Source organism: Apostichopus japonicus, chromosome 14, assembly GCF_037975245.1.
Source record: "Apostichopus japonicus isolate 1M-3 chromosome 14, ASM3797524v1, whole genome shotgun sequence".
Lineage (NCBI taxonomy): Eukaryota > Metazoa > Echinodermata > Holothuroidea > Aspidochirotida > Stichopodidae > Apostichopus > Apostichopus japonicus.
This window is the reverse complement of record NC_092574.1, coordinates 25,297,649-25,321,850: the sequence shown is the minus strand read 5'-3', so window position 1 is coordinate 25,321,850 and position 24,202 is coordinate 25,297,649. Positions and strand designations below refer to the sequence as shown.

General features: G+C 35.9%; 1 protein-coding gene across 1 annotated transcript in view; it reads left to right on the top strand.

Annotated features, from left to right (window-relative positions):
* Nucleotides 1-20,165, top strand: part of LOC139979706 (complement C3-like) — a 103,132-nt gene extending 82,967 nt beyond the window's left edge. The window contains exons 33-38 of the mRNA XM_071990754.1: nt 49-235; nt 742-840; nt 2,896-2,970; nt 15,086-15,169; nt 15,896-16,037; nt 17,262-20,165. Coding sequence (XP_071846855.1) covers nt 49-235; nt 742-840; nt 2,896-2,970; nt 15,086-15,169; nt 15,896-16,037; nt 17,262-17,403 — 729 coding nt within the window. The 3' untranslated portion in view covers nt 17,404-20,165. The remainder of the gene's footprint in view (nt 1-48; nt 236-741; nt 841-2,895; nt 2,971-15,085; nt 15,170-15,895; nt 16,038-17,261) is intronic.
* Nucleotides 20,166-24,202: the final 4,037 nt, after the last annotated feature.

The following is a 24,202-nucleotide window of genomic DNA, read 5'->3' as shown; positions in this document are numbered from 1 at the left end:
AGATATACTCTATTTGATTCTGATCTCATATTTTTTTGTCATGCATAGATTGTTGAAGACAATGATTACATCAGCAGATTTGAAATTTCCCAGAGATCAGTGATTTTCTATGCAGATTTCATCCCTACACAAAGCCAAGAACCTGAACTGGAAATCCAGTTTAATGTCAAGAGAAAGCACACAGTGGGAAATATTAAGCCAGTTGCTGTGAAAGTTTATGACTATTACAACCCTAGTGAGTCTCAAGCTTGCATATTTGCAAGTATTCTAGAAGAACCTGTGAAAGATGTTTTCAAATTGTAAAGGATCATATGAATGGTGAAAGTCATTGATTGATTCAGTTTCAAGTTATTCTCAGCATACCCTTCTGTGTGGTATCAGAGTCCAAACAATGGTATTTACAATATTATCATAACATAATGAAAATGATGACATCAACTTCCAGAACCTTACATGAAGGTTTGCGAATACAGACACCTAAATTCTGTATACTTTGCACTGAGAGTGGGTGTTTACTTCTGTCACCAACAGCTGTTCATAAATGTACTTTACCATAACTTAATTGAGTTACTAAGCCAGGTGGTTTGGATTATAGTGCAATGATAGCCTCATAACCAGCTTCCTGTGTGATCCTTCAAATGTAAGACATCCCAAACTTGTCTTGAAGCAATTGCCTCTGAGAAGCATGACTGATCCATAATAAATCTGTAAAACATTTCTTGAATATTTGATTTCTTGCAGCTGAAGAATGTGTTAAGTTTTACCATCCTGCATCTGTTGATGCTAGAGATTCCCTTTTGGATTATATCTGCGAAGGAAGTTTCTGTCTCTGTGCTGAAGGTAATCAGAACCAATTGAATTCTTGCTTTAATTCTTCCTCATGTAGGGACGCATTTTACCATTTAAACAGCATTGTAAGTTTGCACTCGATTCTACTTTCATTGCTCTTCACAGAGTGTTGAAAGCAGTTCTGGCACAGTTCTGGGACTATGTAGTTACCATACTTTTTCTCTTATTAGGGTTCTTTGGTACCGGGTACTGAATTAATATTTGTAAACAGGGTACCACAATTATCAATTTGAGTGATATTATCCGTTTTTCCTTATGGTAGCTACTATCCACAACCAAATTCTGAAAAAACACATTTGGAACATGTAAAGGATGAGAGTGTATGGCAAGCTGCTTCAACATGTTCCTCTCCATTTCTCTTACAAGCTGCTTCAACATGTACCTCTCCATTTCTCTTACAAGCTGCTTCAACATGTACCTCTCTATTTGTCTCACAAGCTGTTTCAACAAGTACCTCTATATTTGTCTAACAAGCTGTTTCAACATGTACCTCTCTATTTGTCTCACAAGCTGCTTCAACATGTACCTCTCTATTTGTCCCACAAGCTGCTTCAACATGTACCTCTCTATTTGTCTTACAAGCTGCTTCAACAGGTATCTCTCTATTTGTCTCACAAGCTGCTTCAACATGTACCTCTCTGTTTGTCTTACAAGCTGCTTCAACATGTTCCTCTCTATTTGTCTCACAAGCTGCTTCAACATGTATCTCTCTATTTGTCTCACAAGCTGCTTCAACATGTACCTCTCTGTTTGTCTTACAAGCTGCTTCAACATGTTCCTCTCTATTTGTCTCACAAGCTGCTTCAACATGTACAGTACCTCTCTATTTGTCTCACAAGCTGCTTCAACATGTACCTCTCTATATGTCCTACAAGCTGCTTCAACATGTTCCTCTCCATTTGTCTCACAAGCTGCTTCAACATGTTCCTCTCATTTTCTCTTAAAAGCTGCGTCAATTTGTGCCTCTCAATTTCTCTAACAAGCTGCTTCAACGTGTACCTCTCTATTTGTCCTACAAGCTGCTTCAACATGTACCTCTCTATTGGTCTTAGGTTGATTCAATACAACTTTAGTAAATTCAATTTAACTTAGGTGACTTTAATTTCACCTTCATACTATTGCAATTTTTGTTTTACTTGAGCTTAATTGTATTATATTCTGTTTTAGCTGAATGTTCAATTCTTTTAAAGGTTCAAGGACTTTCTGGTGACAAACACAAAATGAAACTTTTATTGAAAAGAATAATATTCCACACTGCAGCTAGTTGCAAACCGAATCACAACATCTTGTCCTTTACTTGAGATATGGTTAATTCAATGTAACCTATTTTGACTTTACTAAACCAGGCATCTACACCAGGAAGTTGGATCTCAGTAGCAAGCCTGTGATGTCTTGTTGGCAACTTATCTTCAAAAGCTTTACTTATATTATTTTCATCTTCACCTTGATTTATTCCTAAAAACTAAACCATTTGAATGTTTACTCAGCTGTCAAAGTCATCTGTACTTTTTTGTAGAAATGGTCTTTTCTTCTGTGGATCAATGATTGACACATTATAAAGAAGAAAAAAAGGCATTTTCAGCTGAATTGACCTGATTACATCATCCATTCTGCTGTGGCCAGATGCATAAATTCATATCTTCGCCATGCAACATGTTAGGAGGATGTGGCTTTAGCCTAAATATTCAGACATATTTCAGCAATTTTGCTAAGCAATCAACTTCAGCCACTAGAATATCCTCTTAAGTGGAAGTTTATTCAATTTCAGTAGAAGCCAATTTCACTTAATCCAAGTAATATTTCACTAATCATAAGTAGAATGCTATTTTGTAGATCCTATTCTACTTAATGGAAATATCACCCAACTTCACTTAAGTAATTAAAATACAATTACATTAAAGAAATTTATTATTTTAGCTAAAGTAAAAAATATCAAATAAAAAATGGAGAACAGTTGAGCTGGTATAAGGAATCTTACATAGTTAAATGTTGTGGATAGTGATGATTTGGATCGATGCTCATCATTTTGTTTGTGTTTCTTTCCAGGAGATTGTGCTGCTACTGATTCCAAACCTAAAGATGAACTCTTACGATTGAGCTGCGAGAATGCTGCCACTTATGGTTGGTTTTGACATTCATTCTGTTACTATTAGCAACTGCATGAGAAAAAAAATGATGCTGATTGTTCCAAGCCACGAATTCACTGTTTGGTATTATCAATTTCTTGTAAATACTGTTTCAAACATCAATCAGCATGCACTTACATAGGCATTCAACGGCATTCAAAATAGAGGTTCCAATTGTCAGATGCATCATTGGCATACTAGGAAATCATTACTTTGCTTTTTATACACACAGTTGATGGATGAAAGTTGTCCATCTAAATATTGATAAAAATTGTTTGACCTTTTCCCAAGATATTGGATAAGAAAACAAATGGAATTGTGAGTTGCACACAGTTGAAAGAAACAGTGATTCTGAAAAATGTTTACCACAAGATTTTCTACATCCATGCAGTTAGACTTACAGAAGTAGAGTATGCATTCAATAGAGCCCAGTCCAGTTATTAATCTCTAAGTATTTCTCTTAGGTGTCTGTTAATAATTATGTTCAACTAGCGAGCTCTACAAAGGGAAGAGATACAAAAACAAAATGCTTGATAAATATGTCTGATAAAATCACAAACTAGCTATGAAACATTGGAACACTCCTTTGATGCTTACAAAATATTGAAGTGTGGACATCTTATATTTAAAGGTGACAGCTCCTTTAATGTTTAGCAGATATGTAAAAGTGGATGGCTCCTTTAATATGATGATTATTAAGTGATGGATTGCATCCGCCTTCAACTTAGAAATATGCACCCACAATGTTTCTTATGTCAAAAGTGAACTTTCTATTCTTAAAGTAATGGCAATGTATAAAAAGTGTTTCCCACCAATTGCAGCTCTCATACATGATCAAATATTTGTCAAAAAGCAAAACAAGCATTAAAAAGATTTCTTTTTGCAATAAATGGTATCTTCAATAGATGGAAGCTACAGAGAATGTATACAGCCTATATATTTTAAATCCCTTGTACATATGAAGAACTTATCCTAAAGCAATGAACTACTATTATGTACCAACGCCAATAACAATATGCACACAACAGTTACATTTAACGAAAGACATGGGAGTGGCCATCTTACATAATAAAGACTTGAGTAATGAACTAAATGAGGGAGTTATTGAAAAATACCTCAGAAACCGTATATAGTGTAATTGGTTTATGTAGGTCGAAACATAAGCTGTAAGTGACCATTACTCTTCAAGTCTCACTTAATGTAAAGCTACAAACGAGAGCATAACGCTGCAGAAGTTCAGCTGAGCATCTATTTTAGAAATTTGTTTTAATTGGCAATATTTCTGAGCCATTATCCATTTGCTTGTGCAAAAGGATATAAGACATACGCAGGAAAACAGTGTAATATCCTTGTCTAGCATCTCCTTTGCCCCTTGCCTTATGCTCCCTTTTAGGAGACATAGTTTGTTACATTATTAGAAAGTTAAAAACATTTGTTTTGAAAAAGACATAAAGATAAATGTATTTATTTTATATTTTTGAAATAAACATGAAAACAGTTTTAAATAAGTTTAAAAATTAAAAAGGCTGTCTTTCTTAAGTACTTTTAATGCAGAGCTGCCGTCAATTGCAGTATCTTTAAAGCAGAATGCAAAACTGTCTTGAGGTTTGAAAAATTACTTCATCGTAATGGGCTTGAGCCAATGAAGAATTTTGAGCTGGCAAACATACATTTATACTCAAAATGACACCTTTTCATGGAAGTAGGAGAACAGTCAATGTTAACATCTCCATAGCTATGATGGTCACAATGTTTTCACATTTGAGCCAGTTGACAACAAATGACTTTGCCTTAACTAAATATGAAGGGGTTTTCTAACTCAGAATGGTAACTTACATATTTCCATCCGTTCCTCACTTACCTGTCTCCCAACAGCCTTAGTACCTCGTTCTACCGTGCCTAGATTGAACTGGTAACCTCTAACACTGTGCGCCCTCTATGACTGGCTCCTCCAGTGTATGCCCTTTCTTCTCATTCTACCATCCAAGTACTGAAATCAGGCGTTTTGTTGTCCATATTTCCTTCAGTGATCTCGTACGGAAATGGAACCTAGGTTCTTGGTCTTTTCCATAAGCAAGATACTGAAGTATTTACCAAGCGTGTACAGCCCGATAAGTACCCTTTTTATAGGGAGCGATTTTCTAGCCATTCTTAAAAAAATGTTCCCGCCCCGTTAGAATAGCATATTGCTTATAGTACATTTTCACTGTTTTATCATGTGATGACCCTTGACCTCCATCAAATCAGTAAGCAAGCGCAATAAAAATGATGTTTAGATAACAAAAGCAATATCGCACTGCATTTTGCTTGACCATTTTACTTGAGCCGATGACATGCAAAATCAAACTAATCGAGAGTAACTTCCCCTGAATCTATGGGAATGTATGTGCAAAACTATTCTCATCACCTTCAAAGCCTCAAGGACTAATTAGAAATTAACGTTTTAATATCCGCATCCGAAAACAGAACTCTGAAAAATGTGATTTTAAAACAAGACAACGATGACGTCATGTTAGGAGCACAGGTACCAAGCACAGGCATGTACCGGATGCGCGACGATCATACGGTTACTCATATACGAACATTTACACTTAGAGAACAACTACTTTATTACGCTATATCGTTAGAATTTTAAGTTGTTTCTACAACATGTTGTAAAATATCTGAAAATCATGCCGGTTTGTTGTTTTTGGCGGCTGCAGTTATGTTATGACCCACGCAATTAGCCTTCATCGATGACCGAAGGACGAAAAAACATGGCGATTATGACCAAGTTAGTGCAGTACACCAGCGCCGATTTCACTTCAATTTCACTTCAGCCAGTGTACAGCTCCGTATGGAGCGAATACTTCACGGAAGCAAACTACGATCCCTTCTTACTTATGAAATTAAACAAATGGGCTTTAACGGGTCGACAAACGCGAGTCGTTCTTCTGTCAAGTAACGCACATTATAAACTCGGAAGACCAGATCGGGGAACGGGAAACCTCTAGTAGGACAAATGGCGATCCTTTGGAGGAAGCGCTGTCGACCACTAGTAATATTATTTTCGTTACTACACTGAAGTCGCAATAGACGAAGGGTTTTGCTGTATCATCAAACTTAACATCCCCTTCATTGCCCTATTGTGTAGTAATAAGCTATGAGGTTAGCTTCAAAAGGGATGGGTTGCATGGTCTTGTAAAAATTCTCAGTGTCCCAGTTTATTTCCGGAACATGCTGGGTCAGTTTGTTATGGTAAAAATAAGTCTTTTTCGTATTCCAGGAAAACTAGGTTTTGGTTTGGGAAATAGTGGGGTGATACGGATGGGTCAAAGAAGTAGTTAAACAGACTTTATTCCAAAGGGTCTTTAAATATCACAGAGATTTATTTTAAACAGTCACAGAGACAAAATTTTACCAACGTATATAGTTCAAGTTTTTAATCTTTGAAAAAAGTATTCAATATCAGTTCTAGACAGTCATTTTGGAAAATCTAAACAAGCATGTGACTAAACCAACATTAACAATCATTGTGTTATATGACATACAAATAAACTGTACTTTCCAAAGACAATATCCTTCTGATGTAATTTGTGATATCAAAGGAGGTTTAAGGAAAAACAACTTACATGAAATTTTTGGCTTTAAGCATACAAAACGGATGCATGTCCACCGCCATCAATCGTTGTTGTGACAAATTAATTAAAATAAACCAGAAGCAACTAGAATTAAGGGTAATTTAAAACAAGAAACACTGCACGACGCAAGTCACATGCAGCAATGTTACACACACGACCCCACGTACAACACTGACGTGCTACGTGAAACACAGCATCGCACTCATTAAAATAATTGGAGACCATTAACAGGGTGAACTGCTGAGTTTCTGAAGAAAGGTTGTAAAACAAACCACATGCTGCTGAAGAAATAAACATTCAAGAGTTCTGATGCCTCCATTGGTCTTCATTACAGCTTTTTGTCAAATATCATTGGAGATATGGATATTTTGGCTTCCAGATTAAGGTACGAAACAAACATGTCTGGGAGGTAAATGCTCCTAAAAAGGTAAATCACGGTTCACTTACGCACAAATTACATGACATCATGGTCACGCCAATACATGTCCAAATGCCTCAAGACATGCCTTTCTTTTCACTGTTGATGTTGAGTTTGGAAAATGCCCATTTCATTCTTAATTAAAAGTCTTGAATTTCAATATATAAACACTGAGGGAACCCTGACGCATTGATAATCCAACACAACCATAGAATAGAAAAGGAACTTCTGGAGGGATTTCTCAACCAAGGCTTATTATACAGATGAGTTTTCTTCTGGCAACTTGAATTCAGTGTTCTGACCATTGGCTGGAAACTCACTTTTGATCCTGTGGACTGCAAATGATGGTAGCACAACCCTGACGTGTCTTGCTAGGAACCCCAGCACCATTGAACCTGGTGACGGTAGGCTGTGTATCTGTACTGCCTGATTTTTTTTTATAAAAGTTCAAATGAATTAAGTTGGGCCCATGATGTCCACAATAACAAGCAGTGATACAATGTACAGTTATGGTTACATTTGTTGTGAATTTACACCTTCCATATTTATAAAATATTCTTTAGTTTCAGACAATTGATATGACAAACCCAGGCCTAAGTACTATCCTAATAAAGATTACAAAAATACTCATATGGCTACCGCACATAGCTGCATAATGCAGTTTACATCCCCGAGACAAACTTCAGTATTCAACCAACCCTACTAGTAGTAGTACTACGCAGCATAATGTACATGTATGATGTACTCTCATCAGCAGTACCGGGGTAGTACAATACATAGCCAACACATTGTACATATGGGTTGTAAGGATTCTATGGTTTTAAATCACCGTAACACAACGCACAATACGGTTAAGGTAGTTCTGCGAATTCCAACGACACATCTAATAATGGAGTGGCTTTTTAAAATATTTTACTTCTTTACATAGTTCTGACCTTGTTTAATGTTCTATGCAATAGTTCCGGACGATTTTCTTCTTGGATATGTTGTGGAGCTATAAATTCGGCTCGTTTAACAAACTCGAACTGATTCCTTTTTTATGCCCAACAATAACACCTCAGGTCCACCCTCAATGCAATGTGCGGTTTAATATGGGCATGATCATCGCCTTAATTGCCTGGTGAAGAACCACTATCACTTTGAACTTCGGTTGCCGCATTTGGTTTTAAATCTGCCATTCCACGGAAAATCTAGATTTGATTTCGCACTTACTTGTAACCGATTTTTTGTGTAGTTTGTACACTTGTTGTAGTGAACGTACGTATCTATGTTCGGAGGAAATAGCGATAGAAAATCGTTCTCCCAACATGACGTCACATGACGTCATGAGACTAGGAACATTTTTGGGCGAACACATTTTTCAAGCCCCGAAGAGAGTCAATTAATTCTCCATTTCGACTGGAAAAATCAAGTTTTTAACTGGAAGAATGGTTGACATATGTTCTAGAGAACATGCTTAGATCGATTCCCCAAGAGATTAGACGTTGAAATTTTCGTGTCATGGCCGTTTTTAAAGAAAGCCCTGTTTTAGGCACTCACATGACAACAAAAATATTTTCCTGAACAAGTTTGATGCACCACGATTCAAAAGTTACATCCACAACATTTCAGCAAATTAGTACAAACCATCTAGAACGAGTAAAATTCTTCACATTTTCAGAAAATGACCGCTCGTCACCTCAACTGATCTTCAAATTTATAAATATAATCGCACGTATCCAATCACCCAAACCACTCAAAGAAATTTCATCCAATGATGAAATGACAGTCAATCAGAGAAGGTGGCAAATGTGACAAAATAGCTAAAGCTCAGCTGAGCTAAACATGCATCAAATTAGTTAAAATCTTAGAAAAGTTACAAATAAAAGATACAATACTTCATAAAGCTTTTGATGACAATTTTCAGCAGGGGAAGTATATGGAAACAATACAGATATCTTAATATCCTAGGCTGCTGTAAGTGCGAGCCACTTTGTGAATGGTCCTGTCGTCAAACTCTTTCTGGGTTTTTACCCTCAATGTCAGGGAGTTTTGTAGGGCCATGAATGCAAATAAACTATGACATATCCCAGTATCTACTTGTAAAAAGTACCATGGTGTTGGTATATGTTGCATTTTACTGATTGCCAAATGAATTCTCTCTATTAAGTGTTGTACTTGCTATGGACAATTCATTTTATATCAGAGCTGCTTACCAAAATACTTACTCAATAATTCTCAGAAATGGCAGTGAGGTTACTACACTCTTTTGAAGATGAGGGTATACAGAGAAATCTTTATCAAGTTGTTAGTGAACTAATAAATACAGTATCATTTTCAGGACCTCAAATTGCAGGACTGTATCTAACATCTTTTATTTGTTGCAAGTTTGGCAATAGTGTATTCATCCTGCAGTAGAGACTCTGAGATACTAGATTAAGAATGTAAGAAGGCCTGGCCTTTTGTTCCTAGCAGAATCTTCTTCAAAGGCTAACAAAACTTTTATTGTTACACTGGGTACCCATCTGACATGGTTGTTATGCAGATCTGAAAGTAATGACATATTTATGGAGTTTTTGTTCCGATGATAATCGTAACCTTTGCATTCATGATGGCGTTTGTGTGTGTGTGTGAATGCGTTTGTGACGCCAACCTTGTAAACACGATATCTCAAGAAGAGATTTTTTAGACCAATTTCATTTTGTTTGTGTAAAAGACACACATTTTGAAAAAAAACCTATTGTTTTTCGTGGAGGTAAAATGCCATTTGGGGTCAGCAGGGGTTAAATTGTTTGACCTTGTTATCTCAATACTGGAAACTTGTGCCAACCTCCAATTTAGTGTGTAGAAGAACCACATTGAGCCATAGAAGCCTAGTGTTTTTTGATGGAAGTCAAAGGTCATTTGGGTCATCAGAGGTCAAATTCTGAAACCCTTGTTAACATGTACACCCTCACTGTACATAACGTCAGAATCATGAAAAACTTTTGCATTCTAGTTAATGATTTTTGGTTACAATGCCGAAGGCTCAGTAACATTGCAATTGTGCTGGCGTTTATGTGGATGTGTGTGTGTGTGAGGATGTGACGGCTAGTTTCTTAACACTGTATGTCAACAACCACAAGTTGAATCAATATCATATGTGGTAGATAGAAGCCCCATGATCTGTAGATTTGCTCTTTTGTTTGTAGTTCTTATTTCAATAAAATATTAATGAGTGGGTGGGGCTTAACATGAAATTCTTAAAATGTCTTATTGAGTTCATACTTGGTATAGCGATGTAACTACATAGTAAGTATATGCTATTTGCAACAAAAATGTTAACCTCATTTAGATTCTTGAGTGGATGAGATTTAATAGGAAAATTGTCAAAAACAGCTTGTAAACACAATAGCAACAGATTAAATCTATGTCATACTTCGTTGGTATATGCCCTACAATGTGTAGAGATGTCTTATTGCTTTTGGTTCTCATCTCATGAATGTTAATGAGTGGGTGGGGCTTAACATGAAATTCTTGAATTGTCAATATCTCATCAACCATATATGCAATTAAGTTCATACTTGGTATGATGTAACTACATAGTAAGTACATGTTCTTTGCAACAACAATGTTTACCTCATTAATATTCTTGAGTGGATGAGGTTCAATGGGAAATCATCAAGAACAGCTTGTAATCACAATATCTCAGCAACCACAGATTAAATCAATGATAGATGCCTACCATGTGTCCTATTGTTTTTGGTTCTCATCTCGTGAAGATTAATGAGTGGTGGGGCTAACATGAAATTCTTAAATTGCCAATGTCTCATTGATCAAAAATATGTGCAATTAAGTTTATACTTGGTATGTAAATGTAACTATGTAGTAAGCACATGTTCTTTGCAACAACAATGTTTATCCTATTAATATTCTTGAGTGAATGAGGTTTAATGGGAAATCATCAAGAACAGCTTGTAAACACAATATCCCAACAACCTCAGATTGAGTCAATGTCATACTTGGTAGGTTGATGCCCTACCATGTGTCCTTTTGTTTGTAGTTCTCATCTCATTAAGATTAATGAGTGGGTGGGGCTAACATGAAATTCCAAAATTGTCAATATCTCATTGATCAACCGTATATGTAATTAGGTTTATACTTGGTATGATGATGTAACTATATAGTAAGCACATGTTCTTTGCAACAACAATGTTTATCCTATTAATATTCTTGAGTGGATGAGATTCAATGAGAAATCATCAAGAACAGCTTGTAAACACAATATCTCAACAACCACAAGTTGAATCAATGTCATACTTGGTAGGGAGATGCAGCTTGGTATGTGCAAGAACCCTGTTGAAATTGGTCAAAGGTCACATGAGGTTGACAGGTGTCCCAGTCTGAAACCTTTTAAACATGATAACGTCCAATTTAAAACTACAATTAATCTGTGAATTCTCCAATGCTATGATTTTCTTTTGGTGAACATAGTTTGGTCAGTTCAATTTAGTTTGTGAAAGTGCTCTATAGGACTTCAACAAAGCATACAGTCATCCAGTGCTTTAGAGAATTGGTAGTCTTGATTTAAACCTGTACTCAAATTATTGTTATCACTTTCAACCGCTGAACTTCAAGGGGTCAAAAAATAATCTCAAATGGTGCAAATATAAAATGGCTCAAAGTGTCAAGATATTCTCTCAAATGGTCTCAAATTTGGCAATTTTCTCTGTGATTTACCTTAGATGAGTTCTGCTTTGGTAGTAGGTTTTGGAAATACTTCACAGTGTATAGAATATTTCATGTAACTCTCATTCATTAATAACTGCAATTGTTCAAGAGATGATTGGTAACTGCTGAATTGCTAGCTCACAGTTGGTTAAAGAACATGTCCTTTTATTCATACATTTATGTGTCTATATTTCACATAGGAAGACTGTTCTTTCTGTGTATTGAAACATTCTGAAATAAAACTTCTATACTGTTAAATCCATGGCAAAAAATCACAAAGCCAACTGGCTTTCTGATTATACTATGACACTAAATAGTCATTGTCAGCACGATAACTGATTCCTGGACCTTTCTGTATATTATAGTAATCATCTTCATTTTGGTGTGCACAATAAAAATATATATACATGTGTCTATGGACACCTAGGAACAAAATGTCCTCATCACTGTAATAGGCATTAACAATTATGACAATAGCTGCAACTCCCATTAAAATCCATCAAAGATTGAACATTTTACAAATCTCTTCATAATTCTAGTTTCATTTAGGAATAAACATTAAGTAATTATGCACATTGACGATGTAAAGCAGATGACTGCCTGATTTCCTTTTACGTTAAAAGGTTGTTTTAACAACCTTTGTTTCAAGGATTCTGAACACTGGTTTGTGGCCTAAGGCGACATTTTGAAATATCTTGTCTTCTTTGAAAAGAGGAACATCACATTTTTCAAATGATATATGTGGGCTAGTTATTGGGGTTAAGTTATTAAGGCTTTAAATTAAAATTTTGATGAGTGCAACACTCCACTTCATAGTTTGCACATATTTATCGAAACTTCAAATGTATTTATCTTGGAAACGAAAGTGATTTTGGAAAACTTTCAACAGTTTTTGAATAATATTATCACACACAGCAAATGTACTGAATATAGGGAAAACTGGCTAGGGGCTGCTGATTCAACATGTATGGCTTGCCAAACTATGAATATATATATATATATATATATATATATATATATATATATATATATATATATATATATATATATATATATATATATATATATATATATATATATATATATATATATGTATATATATATATATATATATATGTATATATATATATATATATATATATATATATGTTCATTTTGTGGTTATGTTGCTGCTTTCTAAAGTGCCCTCAAGCGTAGCTAGTGAAGGAGGCCTCCTTAAGGAAAGAGTGATGTTTATCCAAGCAGTATCATCAGGTGGTACCAAGTGTAAGGTGGAGCTACTAATACATTTGACTGAATAATCATGTAATAGACAGTACTGATGTTACAGTGATACTTGAATGGACTGGCAGATTCCTATTTACCTGCTAGTAAATTTAGTCTTGAGTTGCTTGGAACTGTATATAAATGTTTAAGAAATGCACATCCCAGACATTACGATAACATTGTTAAATTATAGTTTCAACAGTCTCGTGCCAGTTAGCAGTCCAACTCCTCATAGTATTTTTTATTGTACTATGACTTTAAGTAAGGCTTTACTTTGCAAAAATGAGTTCTACATTGATTATGCATTATTTGGTATTGTATTTGCTCTGTGCAAGAAAGGTATGTCAGCCACACACCAAAACACCTAAACCTACACACATAACTTACACCTATGTACATAGTATCCCTCTCAGAAACAGAGAACAAGAAAATGGTAGTATTACAATTCTACAGCATTGCTACTCTAGTTCTCGGTTTAACGCTAAATGTTACTTCATCTAGCATTGGTGGTCTAGTTTTTAGCATAACAATATCTAAGTGTTACGTTCAGTTTAACATTAAGTGTTACTTCCTATAGCATTGCTGGTCTAATTTTAATTTAACACTATCTAAGTGTGACTTCCTGTAGCATTGCTGGTCTAGTTTTTAGTTTAACACTGTCTGAGTGTTACTTCCTATAGCATTGCTGCTCTAGTTTTCAGTTTAAAACTATTTAAGCGTTACTTCCTACAACATGGCATGTCTAGTTTACAGTTTAAAACTATCTAAGTGTTACTTCCTATACATTGCTACTCTAGTTTTCAGTATAAAACTATCTAAGTGTTACATCCTACAGCATTGCGGATCTAGTTTTCAGTTTAACACTATCTAAGTGTTACTTCTTATATCATTGCTGGACTAGTTTTTAGTATAACACTATCTAAGTGTGACTTCCTTTAGCATTTGCTCTAGTTTGCAGTTCAACACTATCTAAGTGATACTTCCTATAGCATTGCTGCTCTAGTTTTCAGTTCAAAACTATTTAAATGTTACTTCCTACAACATGGCATGTTAGTTTTCAGTTTAACACTATCTAAGTGTTACTTCCTATAGCATTGCTGCTCTAGTTTTCAGTTTAACGATATCTAATTGTACTTGTACAGCATTGCTCATCTAGTTTTCAGTTTAACACTATCTAAGTGTTACTTCCTATAGAATTGCTGCTCTAGTTTCAGTTCAACACTATTTAAGTGTTACATCCTACAGCATTGCTGATCTAGTTTTCAGTTTAACACTATCTAAGTGTTATTTCTTATATCATTGTTGGTCTAGTTTTTAGTATAAAACTATCTAAGTGTGACTTCCTATAGCATTTGCTCTATTTTTCAGCTCAACATTATCTAATTGTTACTTCCTATAGCATTGCTGCTCTAGTTTTCAGTTTAAAACTATATAATTGTACTTCTATAGCATTGCTCATCTAGTTTTCAGTTTAACACTATCTAAGTGTTACTTCCTATAGCATTGCTCCTCTAGTTTTCAGTTTCACACTATCTTAGTGTTACTTCCTACAGCATTGATGCTTTAGTTTTCAATTTCACACTATCTTAGTGCTACTTCCTACATCATTGCTGCTCTAATCTCCAGTTTAACACTACCTTAGTGTTACTTTCTACAACATTGCTGCTCTAGTTTCAGTTTAACACTATCTCAGTGTTACTCCTTACAGCATCGATGCTCTAGTTTTCAGTTCCACACTATCTAAGTGTTACTTCCTACATCATTGCTGCTCTAATTTTTAGTTTAACACTAAGTGTTACTTTGGTAACTTTGCTCATATTGACTGCACAATCAGGAATGGACAAGCAGTAGAAATCATAGTGTGACCCTGCCAGGTATCTATTTACCAATCCCTAGCTAGTTTTTCTTCATGTCATGACAAATGGGATCTATTTCATCGTAACAAGCTCCTATTGAGAATATCATTTATGATAATACCTCCAGCCTCCAGGCCTGTTTCAACTGTGTTCGCTCTAAGTACAAATATTATAATAAGTTATAATACAGAAGATTATATCTTGGAAATTTCAATGATACTTGATATTATCAAATACCTTCATTCTCATGCCTTTCATCAGCCTATCAGATCTCCATTATGGACTCACAGAATGACAACAGTTTCAAGGTTTACACTGCTACTATAACCCAGGTTCTTAAAATTGGTAAGACAGACCCTTTTAAACTAGTTAGAAGTACATCAGTGTAATCTAAAAATGTTTTTTCCTTAAATATATAGATGTATACAAATTATTGCAATCCATTAAATTCATCTCCTAATGTCTCTTGGTAAAGATGGAAATAAGGATTGCACAAGATATTTCTGGTAGGAATGAATCAATATGATTCCTATTACACAAATCTAGATGACCAAACATGACATGTGTTGTAGTGTTGAAGTTGCTGCTACCTTAATTGAGGGTCTTAATTGAAATCTTCCTTCCTTGTTTTTGCTAAAATGTGAATGCTTTTTCTCAAATAGTGTAGCTGTTATCTTGGCAAGTGCATCTGTTTATCTGTCTGTCAACAGTGTTTGAAAATGGCAATTGCTCACAGGTGTTTAGCTCGATGTTTACCAAACTTGATAAAATTGTCACAGATGTTAGCTCACAACACATTTATTTTCTGTTAGTCGGGAACCATAGTGTCCATTTGGACTCTTGTTAGCTCTAATGTTTGAAGTAAGTAGTGACTGCTAGTGTAGTACTTCACATGGAGGAAGAATTGACCAAATTTGTTAATCCCACAATTGTAATTCCTTATCTACTGGTTTAACCTAAACAAATTTTATGGGGGTGCATTGGTTTAAAGAACATTGTACTTGCTACTAGTTTAAGAACAGGACTACCTTTACATCGAATAACTTGTGTGTTCCCTTTGTTACTGAACAGCTAATGACGAAGTATTTGGAGAGGAAGTACGACAATTTTGGGTATCATCATCATGTTCTTCAGTCAGAATAAAGAACCAGGAGTCCTACTTGGTGATTGGCCAGACGGTTCTGCCATATGCTGACACAGATGGAAATAACAGGTACATACTACTGTAGTGTGGCTGGTATGGTTTTATTGGTCATTTGTGTGGAACGTGACTCCCTGCTTCTTTATCAGTTGTTATGGACGTAACCCTGTTGATCTATAAACAACATGTCCTTAAGGTACTTTAATAAATTTATATTTGATAAATTACCAAACTTTTCACCAAAAATCTTCACAAACTGTTTGCATATGCAGTGCATGGAGTTTATTAGAGTCTTCGTAGCAAATATTGATATGAACTCTTCTCTATTGTGAAGGATAGATGCATAGTCAGTGTATTCTTTTGTTCATGGAAATGATCATGGTATAGGATATATCCTTACAATTTAGAATAGCTGTGATAACTGGGTTTCCTGAATGATAAACGATCAATATATACACTGATAATTATTTAGCTACATTAGCTTCTGAAATGAATTATGTAACTAATACTTCCATGAACCTGGCCCAGTTTACAAACTGCAAGAAAATGTTGATTTGTACACTTACATATTCAGGTTTGTACTGCAAGTATAAATGAATAACCATTCAAGAGAGAGGACTTACATTGCATGCAGTGCATAATTAATTTGGTTTATAACAGGGTTGCATGTACTGGTTGTGTGTTCATATCTGCTAGTCATGAATATTTTCCTTGTACTCTCATCCAGATAACATGTAATTGGGATGCTCCTATTTGTACACAAATCCTAGCAAATTGAGACTTCAGAAATAATTACTTTCACTATTGGTTTAATATTCTTCATTAATTCCTACAACATTAAGCTACAAGACTTAAGAAATGGTGAGTTCTGTAACTGATGTGTATAATGTTCTGTGAAAATTCCTTGAAAAGTAAGTCATATTACAGAATTAAACTTAGACTGCATCATTTACAACAAACATGTTATACTTACACACAATTTGATAGAGCTGTCAATCTAGTAAGAGATCTATATAATTACCACAGTTTAGAGCCTTATTATTCATTACATAAATTACTGGTTATGTTTTTTGTATTTAGTGTTGTTGAAAAATGTCATTGTTCCTGGTGAATTTGTGGTCATTTAAGATAACAATTAATATTAAAGATAACAGTTTATATTTCAGGTTGTTTATCTTTTCTTTAACGTACACGTATGTTACTGCCAATTCACTATGAACTCAATGCAAACTGGAGCTTAATACAGTAGACAGTTGGGTGTAGTCATGTTCACTATTATTTTCTGAAACATTTCAGCTTTAAATACATCATAGACGCAGCAACAACTATTGAGCTATGGCCATTGAGGAACAGAAAGAGAAAGAGAATCAGGGAGCAGTTCTTGAAAATGCAAGAATTCAAAGAAGACATGCTCCATGGCAACAACAACTGTCAGTGATGATGACTATTACTCAGCTCACTTCTATGTTTCTCACAATTTCTTTTCTTTTGATAAAATGTTCCTAAAATCAATCCATTGATTATCAACTTATTGGATCATGACCAAACTAATGAAATTTATGTTCCATATAAAAAGTACTGCTTTAACATTGATTGACATTAACTTTTTGCTGATAGGTAATACAACAAGGCCACTGCAGCTGATAGAACAAACTTAATGCACAAAAAAAGTGATTAAGAAAGATTTTGTTCAAATGTTAAAAGCATCTAAGGAGGAAGTCAGATATAATAATGATCAAGAATTGGATTTGGAAAACAAGCTGTTGTTAGAGAATGGTGTAGAGTGTGTGCTGTTTTTCTTTGCTATAATTGCATTTGTTTTTCATATTGTTGACTATTTCATGATTTTGAAGTGCTGTATTGTTAAGCAATTACTTCCTGATTGATTTTGTTGATCATATTTCTTGAATTATGTGACAAGAAATGAGCAATTCAAACCTACTCACAATGCCAATCCGCAAGAAAATATTCAAACACCATAGTATGCTACATGTAACATATCATTTACACCACGTTTTACACTTATTAAACTTGATCTATTCACCAATTATCTACAACATGTCAATATATGGATTTCAATGATTAGAAACAAGAATTGTTGCAATGCACAGTAACTGAGAAATAGGTAAATCTTCAACTTCACTTCAAAATTTAAGTTATAAGAAAAACATCAATACATTATTATGCAAAGTTTCTTAGTTGAGATATAACTAAGCACTCAATAAATCATGAAAATAAAACGCGTTTAGTGTTTGATGGTTCCTTAAAGCTTGAACTTAGTCATGATTTATTATGATCCTGCAATAAATGCACGGTGGACCATTGATTAACCCCTAACTATGCATGCTATGCACAGTCATCACATCAGAAATGTAGTGTCGCATTGTATTGCAGAAGTTTATCAAAATAAAAATTAAAAATAAAACTGTTAGCAAACTGCTTATCCACTAGAGAACCTGTGTGGGAGAATGTGTAAAAGTAAGTTGACCTGACGTTTCGATCCTAGCAGGATCTTCTCCAAAGGCTAAATGACAAGTAACAGTAACAGACGGGACAAAAAGTTTATCAAGTCTACATGCAAAGGTCATTTGAAGTCAACAAACGCCAAACATCTACTTCACTGCCCTTTTCCCTAGTCTCACAACACTAACACGCCTTCCTCAACATAAATTTTGCAAGGAAAGCTTGGACAGATCGCATATTTCGTATTTAATTGTACAACATTGAGTACATGAAAATAGCCTAATGTTGTTGATAGAGGTCAATGGTTGGTTTAAGTTCACCAGGGGTTTAATTGTGAAAAAAAAAAACATGTTATACACAATATTTCAATAAGAACAGATATCATATTTAGTATGTTGATGAACCTATCACAATTTTAAATGAATTTATTGTTTTATCACATCGCACTGCTTTTCAATGTATTACTAAGATCAAGTATGTTGTACACCTACACTAAACATGAAATCAGATTCAAGAATAAAACTGCTCGTAATATCATCGCAACCACAATGCATTTGTGCATTCTGGTTATTAAAATAAATCATTTACATCCTTAGATTGGTAGCTTGGAACCCTCTTAGCACAAAGTAACACAGTTGTGTCAACAGTTTAGCAATAATACTAAGTCCTTAAATGAAAATTACTTTGATTAGGAGATATAAGCTTTCCAGGATGTCAAATAATTCAAAGAGACAGGGTTTGGAAAGGAAGGAGGTGATCTTGCACTTCACAGTATATTGATAATAACACCGCCTTGTTACTTTGTATGAAGTTAGAAGATGAAAATATTGAGGTTATGTGGATGGAAGTTAAGCCTGTTTAGCCAGATGAATAAGCACCCTACTTAATATGCTTAACAGGCCGTACAGTCCTTACCATGATATATCGTTATTATAGATGAATTTAATTTTGACTTTTTAGAGAAGGATAACAATACCTGGAAGAGTACTTTGTATCATTTTAGATTGAAGCAAGTGGTGACTCAAATAACCTAAGTAACAGAAACTACCATATCATGCTGGATCACATATATTCCATTGAAGAAAGGCTAGTTAAAAATGTAAATGTTCCTCATATCAGAATCAGCCTGTTTATTTATCTTTTAAATACATAAAGCATCAGATGTATAAGATTCACCATACCATATAACGTACTGAGATGTCAGTCCTTTGACCATACCATATAACATACAGAGATGTCAGTCCTCTGACCATACCATATAACATACTGAGATGTCAGTCCTTTGACCATACCATATAACATACAGAGATGTCAGTCCTGAGGCCATACCATATTACATACAGAGATGTCAGTCCTCTGACCATACCATACAACATACAGAGATGTCAGTCCTCTGACCATACCATACAACATACAGAGATGTCAGTCCTCTGAACATACCATACAACATACAGAGTTGTCAGTCCTCTCTGACCATACCATACAACATACAGAGATGTCAGTCCTCTGACCATACCCTATAACATACTGAGATGTCAGTCCTCTGACCATACCATATAACATACAGAGATGTCAGTCCTCTCACCATACCATATTACATACAGAGATGTCAGTCCTCTAACCATACCAAATAACATACTTAGATGTCAGTCCACTTACCACACCATACAACATACAGAGATGTCATTCTTCTGACCATACCATATTCCATACAGAGGTGTCAGTCCTCTGACCATACCATACAACATACAGAGAAGTCAGTCCTCTGACCATACTATATAACATACTGAGATGTCAGTCCTCTGACCATACTATACAACATACAGAGATGTCAGTCCTCTGACGATACCATATGACATACTGAGATGTCAGTCCTCTGACCATACCATACAACATACAGAGATGTCAGTCCTCTGACCATACCATATAACAAACTGAGATGTCATTCTTCTGACCATACCATATTCCATACAGAGGTGTCAGTCCTCTGACCATTACATATAACATACAGAGATGTCAGTCCTCTGACCATACTATACAACATACAGAGAAGTCAGTCCTCTGACCATACCATACAACATACAGAGATGTCAGTCCTCTCACCATACCCTACAACATACAGAGATGTCAGTCCTCTGACGATACCATATAACATACAGAGATGTCAGTCCTCTGACCATACCATATAACATACAGAGATGTCAGTCCTCTGACCATACCATATAACATACAGAGATGTCAGTCCTCTGACCATACCATATAACATACAGAGATGTCAGTCCTCTGACCATACCATATAACATACAGATATGTCAGTCCTCTGACCATACCATACAACATACAGAGATGTCAGTCCTCTGACCATACCATACAACATACAGAGATGTCAGTCCTCTGACCATAACATATAACATACAGAGATATCAGTCCTCTGACCATACCATACAACATACAGAGATGTCAGTCCTCTGACCATACCATATAACAAACTGAGATGTCATTCTTCTGACCATACCATATTCCATACAGAGGTGTCAGTCCTCTGACCATACCATACAACATACAGAGAAGTCAGTCCTCTGACCATACTATACAACATACTGAGATGTCAGTCCTCTGACCATACCATACAACATACAGAGATGTCAGTCCTCTGACCATACCATATAACATACAGAGATGTCAGTCCTCTCATCATACCCTATAACATACTGAGATGTCAGTCCTCTCACCATACCATACAACATACAGAGATGTCAGTCCTCTGACCATACCATATAACATACAGAGATATCAGTCCTCTGATCATACCATATAACATACAGAGATGTCAGTCCTCTGACCATACCATACAACATACAGAGATGTCAGTCCTCTGACCATACCATATAACATACAGAGATGTCAGTCCTCTGACCATAACATATAACATACAGAGATGTCAGTCCTTTGACCATACCATACAACATACAGATATGTCAGTCCTCTGACCATACCATATAACATACAGAGATGTCAGTCCTCTGACCATACCATATAACATACAGAGATGTCAGTCCTCTGACCATACCATATAACATACAGAGGTGTCAGTCCTCTGACCATACCATACAACATACAGAGATGTCAGTCCTCTGACCATACCATACAACATACAGAGATGTCAGTCCTCTGACCATACCATATAACAAACTGAGATGTCATTCTTCTGACCATACCATATTCCATACAGAGGTGTCAGTCCTCTGACCATTACATATAACATACAGAGATGTCAGTCCTCTGACCATACTATACAACATACAGAGATGTCAGACCTCTAACGATACCATATTACATACTGAGATGTCAGTCCTCTGACCATACCATATATCATACAGAGATGTCATTCTTCTGACCATACCATTTTCCATACAGAGGTGTCAGTCCTCTGACCATTACATATAACATACAGAGATGTCAGTCCTCTGACCATACCATACAACATACAGAGATGTCAGTCCTCTCACCATACCCTACAACATACAGATATGTCAGTCCTCTGACCATACCATATAAAATACAGAGATGTCAGTCCTCTGACCATTACATATAACATACAGAGATGTCAGTCCTCTGACCATACCATACAACATACAGAGATGTCAGTCCTCTCACCATACCCTACAACATACAGATATGTCAGTCCTCTGACCATACCATATAAAATACAGAGATGTCAGTCCTCTGACCATACCATATAACATACAGATATGTCCGTCCTCTGACCATACCATACAACATACAGAGTTCTCAGTCCTCTGACCATACCATACAACATACAGAGATGTCAGTTCTCTGACCATACCATATAACATACAGAGATGTCAGTCCTTTGACCATACCATATAACATACAGAGATGTCAGTCCTCTGACCATAACATATAACATACAGAGATATCAGTCCTCTGACCATACCATACAACATACAGAGATGTCAGTCCTCTGACCATACCATATAACAAACTGAGATGTCATTCTTCTGATCATACCATATTCCATACAGAGGTGTCAGTCCTCTGACCATACCATACAAAATACAGAGAAGTCAGTCCTCTGACCATACTATATAAAATACTGAGATGTCAGTCCTCTGACCATACCATACAACATACAGAGATGTCAGTCCTCTGACCATACCATACAACATACTGAGATGTCAGTCCTCTCACCATACCCTACAACATACAGAGATGTCAGTCCTCTGACCATACCATATAACATACTGAGATGTCAGTCCTCTCACAATACCCTATAACATACTGAGATGTCAGTCCTCTCACCATACCATACAACATACAGAGATGTCAGTCCTCTGACCATACTATATAACATACAGAGATGTCAGTCCTCTGATCATACCATATAACATACAGAGATAGCAGTCCTCTGACCATACCATACAACATACAGAGATGTCAGTCCTCTGACCATACCATATAACATACAGAGATGTCAGTCCTTTGACCATACCATATAACATACAGAGATGTCAGTCCTCTGACCATAACATATAACATACAGAGATGTCAGTCCTCTTACCACACCATACAACATACAGTGATGTCATTCTTCTGACCATACCATATTCCATACAGAGGTGTCAGTCCTCTGACCATACCATACAACATACTGAGATGTCAGTCCTCTGACCATACTGTTCAACATACAGAGATGTCAGTCTACTGACCATACTATACAACATACAGAGATGTCAGTCCACTGACGATACCATATTACATACTGAGATGTCAGTTCTCTTACCATACCATATATCATACAGAGATGTCAGTCCTCTCACCATACCATACAACATACAGAGATGTCAGTCCTCTGACCATACCATACAACATAGAGATATGTCAGTCCTCTCACCATACCCTACAACATACAGAGATGTCAGTCCTCTGACGATACCATATAACATACTGAGATGTCAGTCCTCTCACCATACCATACAACATACAGAGATGTCAGTCCTCTGACCATACCCTACAACATACAGAGATGTCAGTCCTCTGACGATACCATATAACATACAGAGATGTCAGTCCTCTGACCATACCATATAACATACTGAGATGTCAGTCCTTTGACCATACCATATAACATACAGAGATGTCAGTCCTGAGGCCATACCATATTACATACAGAGATGTCAGTCCTCTGACCATACCATACAACATACAGAGATGTCAGTCCTCTGACCATACCATACAACATACAGAGATGTCAGTCCTCTGAACATACCATACAACATACAGAGTTGTCAGTCCTCTCTGACCATACCATACAACATACAGAGATGTCAGTCCTCTGACCATACCCTATAACATACTGAGATGTCAGTCCTCTGACCATACCATATAACATACAGAGATGTCAGTCCTCTCACCATACCATATTACATACAGAGATGTCAGTCCTCTAACCATACCAAATAACATACTTAGATGTCAGTCCACTTACCACACCATACAACATACAGAGATGTCATTCTTCTGACCATACCATATTCCATACAGAGGTGTCAGTCCTCTGACCATACCATACAACATACAGAGAAGTCAGTCCTCTGACCATACTATATAACATACTGAGATGTCAGTCCTCTGACCATACTATACAACATACAGAGATGTCAGTCCTCTGACGATACCATATGACATACTGAGATGTCAGTCCTCTGACCATACCATACAACATACAGAGATGTCAGTCCTCTGACCATACC